This window comes from Panthera uncia (genome assembly GCF_023721935.1).
Source record: "Panthera uncia isolate 11264 chromosome C1 unlocalized genomic scaffold, Puncia_PCG_1.0 HiC_scaffold_4, whole genome shotgun sequence".
NCBI classification, from domain to species: domain Eukaryota; kingdom Metazoa; phylum Chordata; class Mammalia; order Carnivora; family Felidae; genus Panthera; species Panthera uncia.
This window is the reverse complement of record NW_026057585.1, coordinates 85,800,085-85,817,976: the sequence shown is the minus strand read 5'-3', so window position 1 is coordinate 85,817,976 and position 17,892 is coordinate 85,800,085. Positions and strand designations below refer to the sequence as shown.

The following is a 17,892-nucleotide window of genomic DNA, read 5'->3' as shown; positions in this document are numbered from 1 at the left end:
GCCGCCGCCGCCGTTGCCGCCGCCCGGGCCTATGCCCGCCACGCCGAGGCCCAGGCGGCCGCGCGGCAGGTCTGGCCCGCGGGGAAGGGCGCGCGCCGGGCTCACCGAAGGCCTGGGCTCGGGGGTCCGGGGGAGGGGGGCTCGGAGGGCGGGGGGAGCCTCGGAGGAGGCGAGGGGAGGGGCTCGGAGGGCGGGGCTCGGAGCGGGCGGCGGCGGCGGCGGGGGGGTGGTGTCCGGGGTGCAGAGGGAGGTTTGGAGTGGGCGGGGGAGGGGATGGGGAGGCACGGGTTGGGGTTGGGGCAGGGTGAAAGGTCAGGACCGGTGGGCCGGGGACGGTGGCCTGAAAGGGAGGGAAAAGGGGTGGGGAGGGTGGGGTCGGGCAGACTTGGGAAGACTGCTGCGGGGAGGCGGGAGCATCGGCCCAGTGTGCGGCAGAGCCTGGGACAGACTGGAGGGGCTGTCCAGAGAGGTGACCTGGACAGAGGGAGCGAAGCTGTGACCTGGAGAGCCTGGTGGGGACCTGGGGAGTGCCGGGACAGTGCTGGGGGACAGGAGAGGACACTGGCGAAAAAGTGTGAAATGGAGACGGGGCCAGATGGAAGACTAGGGCAACCTTGGCGGGTAGTGGATGGTGCATGAAGGAGCAGAGTGAAGCAGGGACCCGGCAGGGGACTGGGGCTCTGGGGTGGTGCAGAGGTGACATCTGAATGGGTGGACTGGAAGCGTCCTCAGAACTCAGGAAGGAGGTGGTGGGAGCTGCCCCCTCTGCCGCTTTGGGACCCCAGCTGGGTATTCACGTGGTGCTCAGCGGAGCCCCTTCCTCCCAAGCAGGAGTCAGCACTGAAGTCCCTGGGGACAGAAGGCCTCTTTCTCTTTTCCTCCTTGGACACAGACCGGGATTTGTACATCAGCCCGGAGGAGTTCAAGCCCATTGCTGAGAAGCTGACAGGTACCAGGAGAGGCTGGGGACTGGGGTGGGGAGCACCGAGGCATGGCCCTCAGCTTCTTGGCCACTGTGTTTGCTCTGAGCAGGAAGGCCACCTGGAGAGGGAGATGGTGGGTCCTGACGGCCCTGGGATTCTCCCTGCCCTGACACTTTCTAGTTGGCGGTTTGGGCGAGCTCTTCTGGCACCGCCTGAGCCTGTTCTCAAGTGCAAATACCATTTAAGGTTGCCTGACCCCTTCCAGACGTGACTTGAAGCGCTTCCTCTGCGTTCTCTCTTTAATTTGCGCGGTGTCCCGTGAGGTAGCCGCTGTCCTAATTCTCGCGTTTATAGTTGGGGAGACTGAGGCGCAGAGCCAGGATCAGAACCGGGGCCATCTGGCTCCAGGTCCCACACCTGTTCACAGGATTGAGGGTTAGAGACAGTACCTGCAGAGTATCCAGTAGCTAGCTTTCAATAGGAGTTCTCACTAGTATTAACTAGTATTACTCAGTATTAAACTCTGCTTAGGTGCTGTCAGATTCCTCGCCCGTTCTAGCAATCCATTTTTATCTAATTGTAATCAGTTATTATTTTTTTTTATAAAGATGAGGGCCTGAATCATTCTAATGGATTGTTAAATGCCTCTCATTGTCTTACCCTTGCCCCAACCACTGTGTCCATTTCTCTCCCATTTCTTGAACTTGGGATCTTGTTATCCAAATTGGTGGGTGTAAGTAGGTCAGTAGATGGCAAAGGCAAAGGAGAGATACCGGCCGCTCTCGGGCGAGTAAGCACCAAGCACGTGATGGGCTTTCCGTGTCTCAGGCTGGGTCAGGGAGGTTGGCCACTTGCCGGCCCAGTGACCACAGTCCCTGCCAGAGGAGGAGGGTCAGTTGAAAAGTGTGAATTTGCTGGAGTAGACGTGCGTCAGTGTCTCTCAGTGACGTTCAGCTCTGTCGTGAAAGCAGATGGGCAGGTAAACGGGTCAGCCTCGTGCGGATTTGCTTTGACCTTTTCTATCTGCAGACACTTCCCTGAGCATCCACACAGCCTCCTCCTTGTCCTTTTTTATGGACAGCGAGAGTGGGTTCCCTCATAATGACAAGCTCCCTGGGCTTGAGGGCACTTTTAATTTTTTTCGCATTTATTTATTTTTGAGAGACAGAGACAGCGTGAGCAGGGGAGGGGTGGAGAGAGAAGGAGATGGAATCCAAAGCAGGCTCCAGGCTCTGAGCAGGCTGTCAGCACAGAACCCGACACGGGGCTTGAACTCATGAGCCAAGAGACCATGACCTAAGCTGAAGTCGGATGCTCAACTGACTGAGCCACCCAGGCGCCCCCCCCCCCCCCGCTTTTTTTTTTTCACATAAATCTTTTTCTCCATCAGGGGAAAATAATCCCTCTCTCCATTACCTCGTAGGCCACTATGAGGGCAAAACTGAACCAAGTTTCAGGAAAACAAAAACTAAAATAATTCAAAGCCAAAAATATCAAATCTATGCAGGAAACAGAAGCAGGCTGTCTAGTTGGTACAGTTATGAGTGTGTTTAATTTTCTTTATATCTTAAAGGTTTTACGAATTGTCTGTATTGAGTCACTTGTAAGGAAATAAAACTTTTTATGAAAAAAAGCAGAAGGCCATAAGATACTGGACACTGTTATTAATAAGTATCTCTGATAACAGTAAAAGAATTGAAAAAACCAGGCAGGCCTAATAAGCTTACACATTCCTATTGTTCCCTTCCTCCAAGGTTTCCTGATTGCTCTTTGGAAAGTTTTGCTGTGTTGGCTTACACATGCAGAAATAACAATGGTTCTTTAGAACAGGGGTTTGCATCAGGAGCTGCTGGGGAGTGCTGATTAAAAGGGCAGCTTCCTAGGGGCGCCTGGGTGGCTCAGTCGGTTAAGCGTCTGACTTCAGCTCAGGCCATGATCTCGTGGTTCGTGAATTCGAGCCCCCGCGTCGGGCTCTGTGCTGACGGCTCAGAGCCTGGAGCCTGCTTCGGATTCTGTGTTTCTGCCCCTCCCATGCTCATGCTCTGTCCCTCTCTGTCTCTGGATAATAAATAAATGTTAAAAAAATTAAAAAAAAAAAAGGGGGGGGGGGCAGCTTCCTCATTCTAGCCCCTTAGGATTCTGGCTCAGTAGGTTTGAGGAGGCTACGGGGCATCTGTAGTTTAAAAAGGCATCCTGAGTGATTCTGATGATTCCTGGTTAAGAACTGCTTTGCATGCACCCAGTTGGTCTGTCAGTAGGTTCATCAGCAGATGCCAGGCATCATCTCTGTACCACGAACCTGCCCGGGGACAGCAGCCATGACAAGACCTTCCACTCACTGTCTTATTCCTTAGAGGTGTCCAGGGCCCCTCCCTCCTGTTAGTCACCCCTTCTGAAATAGGCTTCATTTCTCCCTAAACCTTCATCATGACTCTGTCCACACTTGAAGGGCTTGGACTTGGCATGCCTCGGGCAGGAAAAGATCTAAGAAATCAAGTTCAGCCACTTGCCACTGCAGCCCCTCCTTTTACGGACGGGGAAACAAGGCCACCCAGAAAACCGGGGAGAAGCAAGCGTCCTCTCTTCCAAACTGGCATTCTTGAGGACGTTGTAGCCGCAGAGCTTATGACACCAAAGACCGTGTCAAAGGTGGTTTGTTTCTCACTTTCGTTCCTTGTTCTGATCGAGTCTCTGACAAGCGTTCGTTTCCTCACAAGGCCCCCATGACAGGGACATGCAGGGCAGCACGGTCTCGATTCCCCATGTGGGAAAACCAGAGGGGCCGAGGGATTTGCCCCAGATCACCCAGGAGATGGAACCGACCTCAGCCTAGAGCCCGCGTGCTCTCTTCTCCAAGCCCCAGACAGTAGCTTCTCTTTGGTGCTAGGATCCCGGCCGCCGGGAGAGGCAGCTGCCTGCCCAGATGTTGCCTTTGGTGGGCCCAACACCAAGTTCATCTCGGACTCAGTTTGCAGAACAAGGGAGGGGGGACGAGAGTGGCCTTTCTGCAGCCAGCTTGGCCTGGTAGAGCACGGGATGGAGTCAGAAGAATTTGGTTTGAGCCCTAGCTCCGTAGCAACCCGACCCTGAAGCCTCTGGTAGGAGTAATGTAGGTCAAGTTTATTATGGGTTCACTCTGTACCAAACCTGGTGCTACCGCCACATGAATTCTCTCATCCCGTCCTCATAACAAGCCACTGGCCAGACATCATACGGCTGCTAAGGGGCAGGATTTGAACCCACCTCACCTGGTGCCTGAGCCTTTAAGGAAACTGAGTCTTTGAGATCACAATGCCCTCAGAAGAGGGTCATGGTTGATTGTGGGTTTAGAGTAAAACAAGCCTGGGTTTGAATCCTGACTCCCCCCACTACCTAGCTGTGTGACCTTTGGGAAGTGACTTCACCTCTCTGAACCTCTGCTTTCTCATGGGTGAGATAGTTGGCAATGATGGTATTCTCTGCTTCTCAGAGCTCCAGGGAAACAAAAATGTGATACTTACTTGTCGTTACTGCGGTTCGTTAACTGTTACTCCAGCTCCAAGCTTGGCTCTCTCACTCACCTGCTACTCACCTGTCTCTTCTCAGGGCTTCCCCTTCCCGAGAAGAGAGGCCCTGAAGCCTGAGAGCAGGGCCCCTCTCCGGGGACCTCACTGACCGTGTCTCATAGGCTCAGCTCCTGCTGCCAGCTATGAGGAGGAGCTGCCCCTTGACCCCAGCGAGGAGACGCTCACCATAGAAGCCCGATTCCAGCCTCTGATCCCGGAGTCCATGACCAAGAGCAAAGATGGGTTCCTGGGGGTGAGTTTGGGGGTGGGGGGGCAGTGGAGGCTGCTCACCGGTGGGACCACAGATACAGAATCATCTGTGCACACGCACCCTCACCTCCTGAGAATCGGTCTGTGCCCTGCTTTTCTTTCCTTCTTTCCTTTCCTTTTTCTTTTTAAAATGTATCTTTATTTTTTAGAGAGAGACAGAGAGAGCACGCAAGTGGGGGAGAGGGGCAGAGGGAGAGAGAGAGAGAATCTTGAGCAGACTCCACACTCAGTGCAGAGCCCCATACCGGGCTCGATCTCACCACCCTGGGATCATGACCGGAGTTGAAACCAAGAGTTGGACGCTCAACCGGCTGAGCCACCCGGGCACCCCCTTTCCTTCCTTCCTTTATTAACTGCCCTCTGTGCCCCCGGTGTGCCAGGCCCTGGGGGGTCCACAAGTGGGTGTGGTGCTGACCCCGTTGTCTAGGACACAGTCTGGTGCAGGAGGGATAAGCATGAGCCCCTAACCCAGATGGGATCTGGGCTGGCTTCCTGGAGGAAGAATCTGATAGAGACTGCAGGAGAAGGGGGCTCAGCCAGGGGAGGCAGGGGGAGAAGGGCCTGGGCAGAGGAAGCAGCAAGCGCACTGGAGACTGTGGAGGCAGGCGCCTCGCGAAGGCTCGTTACTTTCTGTAACTCGGTCTTTCCCGAGGCTGTGAGTTTCTCAAGGGCAAGGGCTGTGACCTGAACCTGTATGTATCCTCAGGCCCCTAGCCCCATGCCTGGCACCTGACAGCCGCTCTACTGAACTCTGTTGAACCAGACCTGAGGTTCTGTCCCTGGCAGGGGGGTCATAGGGTGGGGAGGGCACCTGACAAATGCTCTCCTGAGCAGCCCCGCCCCGACCTGAGGCCTCACGGCCAAGGTCTCAAGCCCACCATGGCACCGGGGCATCCCCACACCCTGCCGGCCTTCCCAGACCTCCCCCCACCAGCTTGCTCTGTTCCAGCCGCTCCAGATGTCGAGGCTTTGTTCCAGCTGTGAGCCTTCTCGTATGCTGTTCCCTCTGCCAGGAGAGGCTTTTCCTCTTTGCCCAGCCCACACCTACTCAGCCTTTCTCCTGAAATGCCACTTCAGCATGAACAAAGGTCTGAAGGCAGAAAGTGCCGGGCCAGTCACCTGAGGACAGGGAGCTGGTGCGGCTGGACCCAGAGCACAGGAGACACATGCAAGGGCGTCCTGGTCAGTGGGGCTAGAAAAGAAGTCACCAGACTACGGAGGGCCTTGGTTGCCTGACTTTGGCCTTCATTCTGTAGCAGCAGGTTACCACAGCAGACTTGGAAATGGGAAGGTTCCCTCATCAGATGCTCGGCAGGCCGGCAGCTGGGGAAAAATGGGAGACGAGAAGACCATTTCTCGGGAAGGAAGAGGAGGTGGGGGTGGGGAAGCAGTGATGATCGAGAGGAAGGAAAGTGGGGGTTGGGGCTGGAGGGGTGGCTCAGGCTTCTGGCTGGTGACCAAGTGCAGGGTGGGCCCTTGGCCCCATGGGACCCAGAGCAGGGAGTGGGTCTGGTGGGGAGGGCATGAGGTCAGTCTGGACGCACTGAAGTCATGGTGCCTGGGGTCATCCAGGGGAACAGTCCAATAAGTGGTTGGAAACACAGGTTTGACCTTCTGCAGAAGACCTGGGTGGGCAAGGTTGGCAGCGATAGTTGGTTGAAGCTGTCCGAGTAGATCAGTCCCCGGCAGAGCAGTGAGGACGGGGTGGGACTGGCAGGGTGCCTGGGCACAGCTGCTCTTATAGGAAGATGGGTCAGGAGCAGTGCCCCACAGAGCGCAGCCCCCCCTTGGTGCACAGCTCCCCCTGCAGGGGTGGCCAGCCGTGGGCAGGACCCAGCAGCAGGCAGCTCAGCCTGGCCCTGCACAGCGGGCCCTGCTTGGAGAACCTGCCTGCTCGGTCCTCTTGGGGATAGCTCTGAGAACCCCCCTCCTCCCTCCTCGCGATGAGCCTGGCCCCCCACCACTGCAGAGGCGCGGAAGGGAGAGGGAGCCTGCTACTGTTGAAGACCTGGCAGCTCCCTGGTGGCCAAGTGCCACCCCCCGCCCCCCACAAGGTGCCAGGCACTTGCTGTCCTGGTGGCCACCACCTCCATGCGACTCCTGCCTGGAGCGCAGAGGGCAGGGAGGGGCTACAGAAGGTGGAAGCTGCGGGTGTTACTGGAGGATGCCCTCCAGATCCTGCCTCAGTGTTCTAGATGTGCAGACAGTCAGGCCTGCACAGTCTGACCCTCGTCCCATCCTGCACAGCAGCTCACCAGACGGAGAGGGCACCTTACCGAAGTGACAGGAGATGGCTGAGGGACCCCAGGCATGCCAGGTGCCCAGCCACCGGGGTGCTGGCCACAGGGGAAGTGGGCACTCCCTGGGGATTGCCTTCCTGCCCCTTCTCTGTGGTCACATCCTGCTCTTTGCTCCAGAGATTTCCCCCAAGGTGGTTACCACCTTTCTCCTCAGACCTCCCCCCAAACCCTCTGCCCCCTCGGCAGGACATTATCCTGGGGAGGAGACTTGAAGAGAAGAAGGGGAGGGAGAAGGCATGGCAGGCAGGGGCAGTTGGGGTCACCAGCTGGTGCAAAGGAGGGAGGCAGGACCATGTGCCAGTGAGGCCTGGGACCGGGGCCGTGTGACTGGGCTTAACCAGGGAGAGAAGAGGCAGGCAGAACCCCTGCACAGAGCACCCCCACCCCCACCCCTGTACTAGCCCCGGGTGGCCCTGCTTGCCTGGAGCCTGGGCTTGGCCTGAGCAGGCCGTGGGGGTGCCGCTTCCTGGGCTGGGGGCTGGGGGATGGTGGGGTGAGGTGAGCCTCGGCTCCAGGGAGACCTCCACCCACTCGTGGAATGGGGACCCCCACATCGTGGTTCTCAGCGCCCCAGGGCTTCTGCTTTCCGCTGCCCCAGGTCTCCCGCCTGGCCCTGTCCGGCCTCCGCAACTGGACGACTGCGGCCTTGCCGAGCGCGGTGTTTGCTGCCCGACACTTCCGGCCTTTCCTTCCTCCTCTGGGCCAAGTGGAGCTGGGGGAGCCGTGGTGGATCATCCCCAGTGAGCTGAGCGTCTTCACCGGCTATTTATCCAACAACCGCTTCTACCCACCACCGCCCAAGGGCAAAGAGGTGAGGGTTGCCTGTAGTGACCCTGGGGACCTCCGCCCAGCCCACCCCTGCCCCCGCCCCAGCCCAGCCACGGCCCCCTCTGCACCTGCTCTCCACCTGCTCCGCACCTGGACCCCCAGTGCCAGGACCACCCCGCCTTCTCTCCTGCCTCCCCCTCCTCACCCCCACCCCAGGCCCAGGCCTGCAGGTCCAGAGCGGAAACTCACCTAGGGGATTAGGACCCAACAAGCCGGCACGGGTCTCCACTGCCCTCCCCTCAGGTCATCATCCACCGGCTCCTGAGCATGTTCCACCCTCGGCCCTTCGTGAAAACCCGCTTTGCCCCTCAGGGGGCTGTCGCCTGCCTGACCGCCATCAGCGACTTCTACTACACCGTCATGTTCCGGTGTGTAGCCCTCAGAGACCCCTCCTGGTCTCTCTGCCCGGCTGGGGACCCGGGGGAAGCACGTAAGGGCACAGCGCCGCGAGGGCAGGGCCTGCCTGGTGGCCCCCAGTGCCACCGCGTACCACCCTCTGGTCTTGGGAGAGCGGTGTTGGCTCTCTGGGCCTCGGTTTCTTCATCTGTGGCTGGGGGTGGTGGTGACTTCCTCCTAGGAACAAGGGGAAAGCGTGGTGCTTGCATAGCATGAGGCCGGTGGCTGTGATTGTCACCCGCCCAGAGGGGAGTGTCGAAGAGCTGTGACACCGGGTCACACCCCTGCAGAAGCTGTGAAGGCTCAGAGGACAGTTGGTCACACGTGGCCTCCAGAGAAGGCGGTGTGTGAACCGGACCCTGAGGACGGGCAGTGCTTCTGGGGCCTCGGGGCTTCTCCCTCCCCAGCCCTGTTCTCCACACAAGAATCTGGCCAAGGGTTCCCCAGCTTTGGCAAAAGAGCCACAGTGTGGTGGGGCGGGGGGGGGGGGGGAGGGCTCAGCTCAGCAGGGGGCTGGTCCCAGCCAGGCTCCTCTCCCCCCAGGATCCATGCCGAGTTCCAGCTCAGCGAGCCACCTGACTTCCCCTTCTGGTTCTCGCCGGGCCAGTTCACTGGCCACATCATCCTCTCCAAAGATGCCACCCATGTCCGAGACTTCCGGCTCTTCGTGCCCAACCACAGGTGAGAGCCTGGGCCCCGGGCCAGCCCTGCACCCCACCACAGTTTGCCCCGCTCCCCCCCGCAAGCTCCAGGAGCTCAGGTGCAGGGGCCCCGAGGCCCCCTCAGTCTCTGCCCCTCCTTCACTCCCCAGAGCCACTTCTCTTGGGAGAGGCCTGGAGCTGACCCAGGAGGAGACAACTTGAGGTGAGCTGAGGTGGGTCATTCCATCACCTGGCAACCATGTCCCAGTTGGCCCGGACTGCCAACTCTGTGCCTGGGACCCAGGGCAGCAGCCAACAGACCCTCCCCAAAGCTGGAGCCCAGTGCCCTCATACTGCTCACAGACCTCCAACAGACCTGTAACCACAGCTTGCTCATGTCCCCCTAGGGGAGGGCTGGCAGGTAGGCAGGGATCTGCCTGGTCAGGGTCCAGGAAGCCTTCCCAGGGGAAGAGACATCTAAGCAGAGACCTGGGGGGTTAGGAGGGTTTGGCCAGGCAGAGGGAGCAGCACGTGTAAAGGCCCGGGGGCAGGCCCTCCACCACCTGTACTTGCTACCTCAGGCCCTGGGGGGTAGAGGGCAGGGGGCTTCTGGGAGAATTCCATGCCAGCTTTCCTGTGTGCCCAACCTGCTCAGGATCAGCCTCTTGTCAAGAGCATGGGACCCAGAGGGCCTGGCTTCAAGTCTTTCCAGATTCCTCCCTGACAGCAAGAGGCTGCTTAGTAGGTCTGAGTGGCCCAGGACAGGGACAAGACCTTGGCTGGGAGGCCCATAGTAAGTCTCCACCGTGGCACCAGTGGGTTGCATGGCTGTGGGCAAGGCCCCGACCCTCTCTGGGCCTCAGTTTCCTCATCTGCTAAATGAAGGGATAGCTCCCGGGCAAGAGTGATAGTTGGGATAGCGTGGGAACAGAAAGTTGTCCCCAGGAGCCAGAGTGGTTTTGTCTCCTTCCCCTCAGCTGTAGAGGCTCAGCCCAGGGCACACCTACCTCCCCACCCCCCTCCCGGCCCCCCAGAGTTGGAGGTGGGGGTCCCGGATTGGATGAAACAGGGCGGGGGCAAATGACCAGCCCCAGGATCTCCTGAGCCTGTGTCTCAGGAGCTGGCCACAGGGCTGGCTGCCCACCTCCTCGGGCACCCAGCTCCCCCGGCCCAAGGTGGGTAGTTGTCGGTGCTGGGCTGCCCTCGTGTGGCAGATCTGCTGATGGCTCGTGGTGGGGCCAGACTTCCTGTGGGAGAGGGCACGCAGGGAGGCCAGCTCAGGGAGGCCGGGGCCAGGTTTTCACTCCTGCCCCTCTCTGTGTCCTAGGGGAGGCACTGATGATCTTTCTACCTCAGAGTCTTGAGCAGCACTGGAGACATGACCTGGAGATGTGAAAGCCCTTTGTGAACTATAAGGGGCAGGGCCAGTGGAGTGTTGTGTGGTTGCAGTGCCTTAGGCAGAGGCAGCCCAGGGACAGAAAAGGGCCCAGCCTCGGCTGTCAAAACCCCAGTGGCCCCGAGACCACTTGGGTTCACCTTGCCGGGCCTCAGTGTCCTCATCTGTAACACAGGGAGAGTTGTGTGCTTCAAAGTCTGACATACGGTTAATGGGCCTTGGTGGTGGGGGTATTCGGCCCTGGCCACCCTCTCACCTGTCCCCAGGTCTCTGAATGTGGACATGGAGTGGCTGTATGGGGCCAGTGAGAACAGCAATATGGAGGTGGACATTGGCTATATCCCCCAGGTAAGCACACAAGCGGTCCCGACCCAGGTAAGGAGACAGGATCCAGCTGCAGGGCTAGGTGTCTCAGGCGGTCCAGGGTGAAGGACAGAGCCCCTGGCAGGCCGAGGCCAACTGTCCCCGAAGCGGGATTCTGGGAAACCACCAGACCCTGCACAGAAAACCCACCAGCTGTCTTCGGCCCCCAGGTGGCTTCACATAGTAGAAGGAGCCCCTGATGGACACTGGCTCTGTCCCGGACTCACTGCAGCCTTGACCAGGCCCTGCCCTTCCCAGAGCCTCAGTTTCTCCACCTTTGTAATGAGTGGGATATCTTTGGGGGTCTCTTAAGGATTCTTGCCCATCTCTGAGACACCCTCCCTGATGTCAACCCCCACTGACCTCTGGGCCAGATGGAACTGGAGGCCGTGGGCCCGTCGGTGCCTTCTGTGATCCTGGATGAGGAGGGCAACGTGATCGACAGCCGCCCGCCCTCAGGGGAGCCCCTCCAGTTTGTCTTTGAGGAGATCAAGTGGCAGCAGGAGCTGAGCTGGGAGGAGGCTGCCCGGCGCCTAGAAGTGGCCATGTACCCCTTCAAGAAGGTGGGCAGGAGTGAGGGCGAGGGGCGGGCTCTATGCGGCCAGGGCTGGGGGAGCAGCAGGTGAGCGCTAGTCTCCAGGCTGGGTACGGGGCCTGCTGCTGAGGCCACCTCCCTGCAGGGCCTGGCCAGGGGCTTCTCTTTCCTCTCTTTGGCCATTCAGAACTTGGAGGAGGCATTCCCGTGGCTCAACAATACCCTTTCTCACACACACACTCACACACACACTACACAGAGCTCCTGAACAGGACCCTAGCCTCACACAGTAGCTTCTCTCTGTCTCCACTTGGCCCCAGGTCGCCTATCTGCCATTCACCGAGGCCTTCGACCAAGCCAAGGCCAAGAACAAGCTGGTGCACTCAATTCTGCTGTGGGGGGCCCTGGATGACCAGTCCTGCTGAGGTGAGGGAGACCCTGCCAGTCTGGGGGAGATATCATACCTCATGGGGTACAGGTGGCTCTGAGACCAGCAGGACTGTCCTGTTGGAACATAGCGGGGGAGGGGGCGGGGGGGACTTGGGGACTACATAGGGCAGGGGCGTGGGAGAAGGGCTTGGGAGAAGGGGTTGTGTGCCGAGCTCAGAAGAAGCTGCTGTTCGCAGTGAAAAGGGCCCAGCTCGGTCATTTTCAGCGTGGAGACCTTGGCCAAATGACTTCCCCTCCTTTTTTTTTTTTTTCCAATGAAAGGGAAACTTTATTGAGGCCCCAGGGCCTTGGGGCTCTGGCAGGAGGCCGCCCTGCTGGCAAAGGAAGAGCTGTTGGAGAGGCCTTATTTGACCTTCTTCACCATCAGGTTCACGTTATGGTCTGAGACTCCCCTCCTTAAGCCTTAGCTTTCTCAACAGTGAAGGAGGGGTAACATACTCCCAGAGTTGTGAAGATGGATGTAAAAGTGCCTGGGCTCTGTGAAGTGTTGCACACAAGCGAGAGAGAAAAATAGTGCCAGAGGCTGGCCAGGCGTTCACTTATTCAGAAGATTCACCCAAGGCCTACCAGACACAAAGATTCTGGGTGTCTGACAATGGGCCCAAAGATGAGTAAAACGGTGCCCCTGCCCTCATTCAGTCAATCGACAAACCTCCTGGGCACCTCCTGCGCCAAGGCGTCGGCCTGGTGCTGAGAGTCTTCTAATAAGGAAGTCAGAAGTGGTCCCTGTCCTTCGGGAGCACGGTGTGTGCAGAAGGCAGACGTTGAGTGAATAAGTTCAAGCCTGGGGTGGGGAGCATCACCCAGGGGAAGATCCAGAGTGTGACGGGGGGGGCTCAGGGAAGGCTTCTTAGAGATAGTGGTTTTAAGCTGAGACCTGAAGGATGAGTAGGAATTTATCAAGTGACAGGAGGAAAAAGTGTTTTAGGTAGAACAATCCGTACAAAGGCCCTGGGCCACAGAGTTTAAGTGGATTTAAGAAGCTGCCACTGTCTGCAAGTCCCTGGCTGAAGCCCCCCCCCCCCCCCCACCCCCGCCACAGATCTCCGCCCAGGATGCCAGTATATTATTGACTGCAATGGCAGCTACCCAGTATTCGGCACCTACTCTGTGGCAGGCTCTTTGAATCTGTTATCTCACCGGCGTGCACAGACCGTTCTACAGCCCACGAGGTTTATTACCCAGAGAAAAGCTAGTAGGACATGGGAGCGGGCCTCACTCTTCTCGCCGTGCTGTTCCCTGAACAGGTTCGGGGCGGACTCTCCGGGAGACTGTCCTGGAAAGTTCGCCCATCCTCGCCCTCCTTAATGAGAGCTTCATCAGCACTTGGTCCCTGGTGAGGGAGTTGGAAGACATGCAGGTGAGTGGAAGGCGGATGGGAACAGCCCCGTGGGAGGCCCTGGGAGAGTGCTGGAGACTGAGGCATCAGGAGCGCGCCCAACTGTCCCCACAGAACAACCAGGAGAACCCGTCCCACAAGAAGCTCGCAGACTTGCACCTGGAGAAGTATAGCTTCCCCGTGGAGATGATGATCTGCCTGCCCAATGGCACTGTGGTAGGCAGCCCCGAGTACCTGCACCCAGCCCAGGCCAGGCGCCGCGGGGCGGAGGAAGCAGAAAGCAAGGGCACGGACTTACAGATCGCCTCAGGCTTCAGGGCTGGCTCCACTACTTCCTGCTGGTCTCCCAGCAGCCTGAGCCTCACTTGTCCCCATCTGTAAAGTGGGAACTGTCCTGCCCGCCCTGCCTGCCCCACCAGGTGCCGGGACCCTCCCGTGAGGAGGAGGACCTCAGTAGCACTTTGGGGATGGGGCAGCCGTGAGCACAGGCCGGCGGCAGAGTGGACAGGAAGGGCAAGCTCACCCTGGACCATGGTGGCCAGCTCTGGGATGGAAGGAGGAAGCAGGGGCCAGGCCTTGTGACAAGCAGAGAGGACCAGGGGGCCCCAGGCCGAGCCAAGCTGCAAGACCCTACCTCTCCTCAGGGGCCCCTACGAGCACTCACACACTCGACACTCTCGTCAAGGTCTCAAACGGCTTTGGGAGATGGACAGGCACGAGTGCCCATTTTGCAAACATGGACACTACGGCTCAAAAGGTGCAGAGACTTGGCGAAAGTTGCACGGTTAAGAGATGCAGCTGGTTTTGAAACCAGGCCTGCCTGTGAGCCTCAGAATCTCCTGCCCCTTATCCTTTGAGTCCTGAGGGATGGTTAGTGTGGGACTGCGGGCCGTGGGAGGGTGGCCAGCTTCCCCAGGCTTTCAGGCCGGGGAGCAGTGGGGGAGCCAGAGCCGAGGCCTGCCTGGAAGAGGGCCACCGCTCAGCCCAGCAGAGCCCAGCCGTGGCAGGGCCCTGGCCTCACAGAGCTCGGCAGACAAAACTTGGCCTGGGGACCGTGCTCTCCTGCTCACTTGTCCTTGTGTTTCTTGGCTCCTGTACTGGGCACCTGCCCTTAAGGAGCTGACTAGCCAGTGTGAGAGGCAGAGGGGGAAGCAGGCACACAGAGTGGGTCGGCATTTTGGCCCAAGGGAGTGTGGGGTTCATGGGTCACAGGAACGGGGGAAGAGGGGCCGTGGGGGGTGGGGGCGAGGAAAAGGCGGAGAGGCGGGAGGTCCCTGCCCGGCAGGTGGGGTGTGGGAGAGGTCCGCCGGCAGAGGGCCCTGTGTGCGCAGAGGTGGGCGAGGGGAACAGCCTCTGGTTGGCGTCTGCCCTGCGTGTTTGCCATCTGCCTCGGAGCGAGGACAGTCAAGGCCTGAGCGTCCCCTTTTCCTAAGAGAGCGGGAGCAGACAGGGAGCAAGAGGGGCCCCCTCGCTCTCCTCACCCAGACCCTCTCCCAGGTCCACCACATCAATGCCAACTACTTCTTGGACATCACCTCCATGAAGCCTGAGGATATTGAGAACAACGTCTTCAGCTTCTCGTCCACCTTTGAAGACCCGTCCACGGCCACCTACATGCAGTTCCTGAAGGAAGGCCTTCGGCGCGGCCTGCCCCTCCTCCAGCCCTAGTGTGGCCTCAGACCATGAGAGGCCAGGCTGGACGGGGTGGGGGGGAGCTGAGGCGAAGGCCTCCAACACTGAAGACAGGCCCCTCGGGCTCAGAGCCAGCGGTCCTGGCACATTTCAAACTTCGGGCACCCCCACCCCGCCACTCCCAGGCTGCCTGTGCGGTCGGAGGTCAGTGAAGGGTCAGACAAGGGGGTGCCTGGGGTGACCGGACGGATGAACCTCTGACTCCAGCTGCCACCATTAGCCCTTTACCACCCACGTGGTTCCAGAAGCTGCTCAGGACACCAGAAACGGGACCTCAGGTCATCTCCCTGGACCTCACCCACTCAGGCACGAAGCCCAGGTCCTTGTGGGGTGAAGATCCGGGAGGCGTGGTGCCAGGAAGACAGGGCGCCCCTCTCTCCTTACATTCACCGCCCCCCTCCCCCGAAAGAAACGTTAAGAAGGCCCGGACTGGGGGCTGGGGAGAGGTTGCCGGGGAAGCACTCTTGTTTGTCTGGAGCCTTCTTCCTGGCTGCCCTCCTATGCCTGGTGTCCCCAGGGGAGTCAGTTTTAGCTGGAGACAGCCTTCTGGAGGCTCAGGGAAAAACCCTCCAGAAGAAGTCACTGTACCCCAGACCTCGGCTCTCCAGACCACTCAATCCAACCTAATGATAGGACCCCAACACCTGATTTGGGACTTGCTGGAAGCCAGCTGCTTGGGGAGGTTCACTGTGAAGTAGGCTTCTGCTCTTAGCAAGGGAGTCCACTGAGGAGTTTCCGAGGCCCAGGGCCAAGGCACCCCCACCTCCTACCCAGCAAGGGTCACAGTGGGACTACCGGAGCCAGCCCCCTGCCCCTCAGGCCCCGGCTCCACAGAAGTGTAGCTCAGCCAAAGAACACAGCCTCCCCCAGAGCTGTCAGGGCAGCCCAGACCCGCGTGCCCCCCCACCGAACGGCCGTTGGCCTTGCTTGGCCTCTCTTAAGGCCTTGGTCTGTGTCCCAAGCCACTGACTACAGCCAGTCTTTTTTATACCTGCAGAAAAGTGTTTTTACGTGAAGTTTCTCACAGTTTGTAGATATTTTTGATAACCCCAACACTGAGGAGAAAGAAGGGGCGGTGTCTTCCCCCAGCAGCAGCCCCATGATGGCTGGATCTGAAATCCTAGATGGGCCCAGCTTGATGTCTTTGCAGCTGCACCTATGGGAAGAAATATTCCTCTCTTCCTTTTCTTCCAAAGTCACTGTACCCCCAACCCTATCCTTGTCCTCCACTCAGGCCCATGAGGGTCCCTGGGCTTTCATTAAAGCCTTGGAGCCAAACCTCCCCGAACCCTGCCCCACAGGTGCTCGCTCTTAAGCCTGGAAGAGGAAGGCAGACACTTGCTCGGACCACTCCCGGGCCTCCCATATGCTGAGTACCCCTGCCTATCATCGAAGTATCCATACCGAGCCTTCTCTCTCGGGCACTCTGTTAACTTTACTTCTATTTTCTCATTTAATCCTCACAACCTGTGAGGAGATCTTAATCGATCCCATTTTGCAGATGAAGAAACTGAGTCTCAGGGAAGTGAAGTGACTTGCCCAAGGTCACTGAGTGGTAGAGTTGAGATTCAGCCTGTGTCTTGATTTTGGTGTTTTCGTTTTGCACTGCACCCCCACCTCTCTCCCCTGCCCATTTTCACTGAGGTGAAAAAGTTCAAACCAAAATGTCTCAGCCCCCTCTGATCTCCAGACAAAATGAGGCATGAGCCAGCAAGCTCAGCCAAGTTCTTTGTGTCCTTTCTGGGAGGCAGTGGCCCCTTAAAGGGAGGGAGGGCACCGAAGTCTGTCTCAGTGCTTCCCGGGGTGGGTGGTAGTAGCCAGTCCCATGAGCCACCGAGTGTCAGCAGAGACTCCACCTCCCTACCCCACCTGGCAGGCTCTTCCCCTCCATGATGGTCCAGGAGGGCCCACCCCACACTGAGCAATCCTTGTCCCTCGTAAGGCGCTGGTTGCTTGGGCTTTCTGATCTTCATCTCATGCCTTTTCCTGACCGCCTCCCCCCCTTCAACTGTGCCTTGAAGCTCATGGTGGGGGAGGGCCCTAGCTGCCCTCTTGTCACCCCTCTGCCACTTCTCTCCCCTGTCCACATGTCTTATAATAAAACTGGAGAGACTAGGGTGGTTCTAAGTGCCTTTCCTTTAAGTAGGATATTGGTCAGTTCTATCCTTGGTCTGACTCCTCTTGTGAGATTGGCTTGGCAGGTGGGCAAGGGAGCATGGCTGGAATGCCTTTAGGGACGCAATTTTCTGTCACCAGAGGGCTCAAGTGATTTTTTTTTTTTTTTTTTTTTTTTGAGGGAGTGAGAGAGCATGAAACTGAGGGGACAGGGGGAGAGTTAGGTGGGGACAGAGAGAGAGTCCCAAGCAGGCTCTACACCCAGCTCAGGGATCAATCCCGAGACTCTGGGATTATGACCTGAGCCGGAATCAAGAGTCAGATGTTCAAATGACATCCAGGCGGCCCTCAAGTGATGTTCTTAAAGTAAGTTTGTGATAGACCTAGTTAGTAGAACTTACTACTATTTTTAGAATCTGATGTTCTATGTTGAGATTCTAAAGTTAATTACACATTGTCTTAGAAGCAGAGCCTGAGACAGGCATTAGATAATTTTTTTGAAGGATTACACTTCAGGAAAAACCTGTGTAAGGAGTCAAGAAAGGGTGCCTGGCTGGCTCAGTTGGAGGAGCATGGGACCCTTGATCTCGGGTTATGAATCTGAGTCCCACGCTGGGTGTAGAGATTACTTTAAAAAATTAAAAAAAAAAAAAGCAGCTTTAACATTTTTTTTTTTTTTAATTAAAAGAAGGAATGACCAAGAATGGGGAAAAGAAAAATGTTAAGCAAGGATAGAATCTCCAATCCGAGCCCTAGAATGATCACAGGCGAAAGGTTCTGGAACACAAGCCACACCACAGAGTAGAACCTGCCTTTTGTACCCTGTGTTAGTTGTTGATTTGGAGGACGAAGTAACTTCGCAGGTTAGAGCCACTGTTCTCCCTCTTATAAGTGCAATTTTCCAGAGAAGGGGGCAGCTGTGTGCAGCCAACACAGCAGCTGGAGGATGGATTCGCTGGCAGGGTAGAGGAGATCTGGGTCGAGCACCAAGACATCTGCCACCCCTAGAAGAGACAACTGGGGTGAAACTGCAAGATCTGCAATTGACCAGGAGAATCAATGATTAATTTGCCATCCTGGAAAGAGGGCCAGACCTGGA

At 57.9% G+C, this 17,892-nt stretch overlaps 1 protein-coding gene across 1 annotated transcript; it reads left to right on the top strand.

Annotated features, from left to right (window-relative positions):
- Positions 1-17,472, top strand: SELENON (selenoprotein N; the record flags this gene model as incomplete). The annotated part of the gene is made up of 12 exons (XM_049618902.1): positions 1-69; positions 832-949; positions 4,591-4,721; positions 7,637-7,849; positions 8,110-8,234; positions 8,806-8,943; positions 10,566-10,647; positions 11,037-11,225; positions 11,518-11,623; positions 12,895-13,007; positions 13,101-13,202; positions 14,484-17,472. Coding segments are annotated over 12 exons (1,557 nt in total), but the record flags the coding sequence as incomplete, so codon positions are not given.
- Positions 17,473-17,892: the final 420 nt, after the last annotated feature.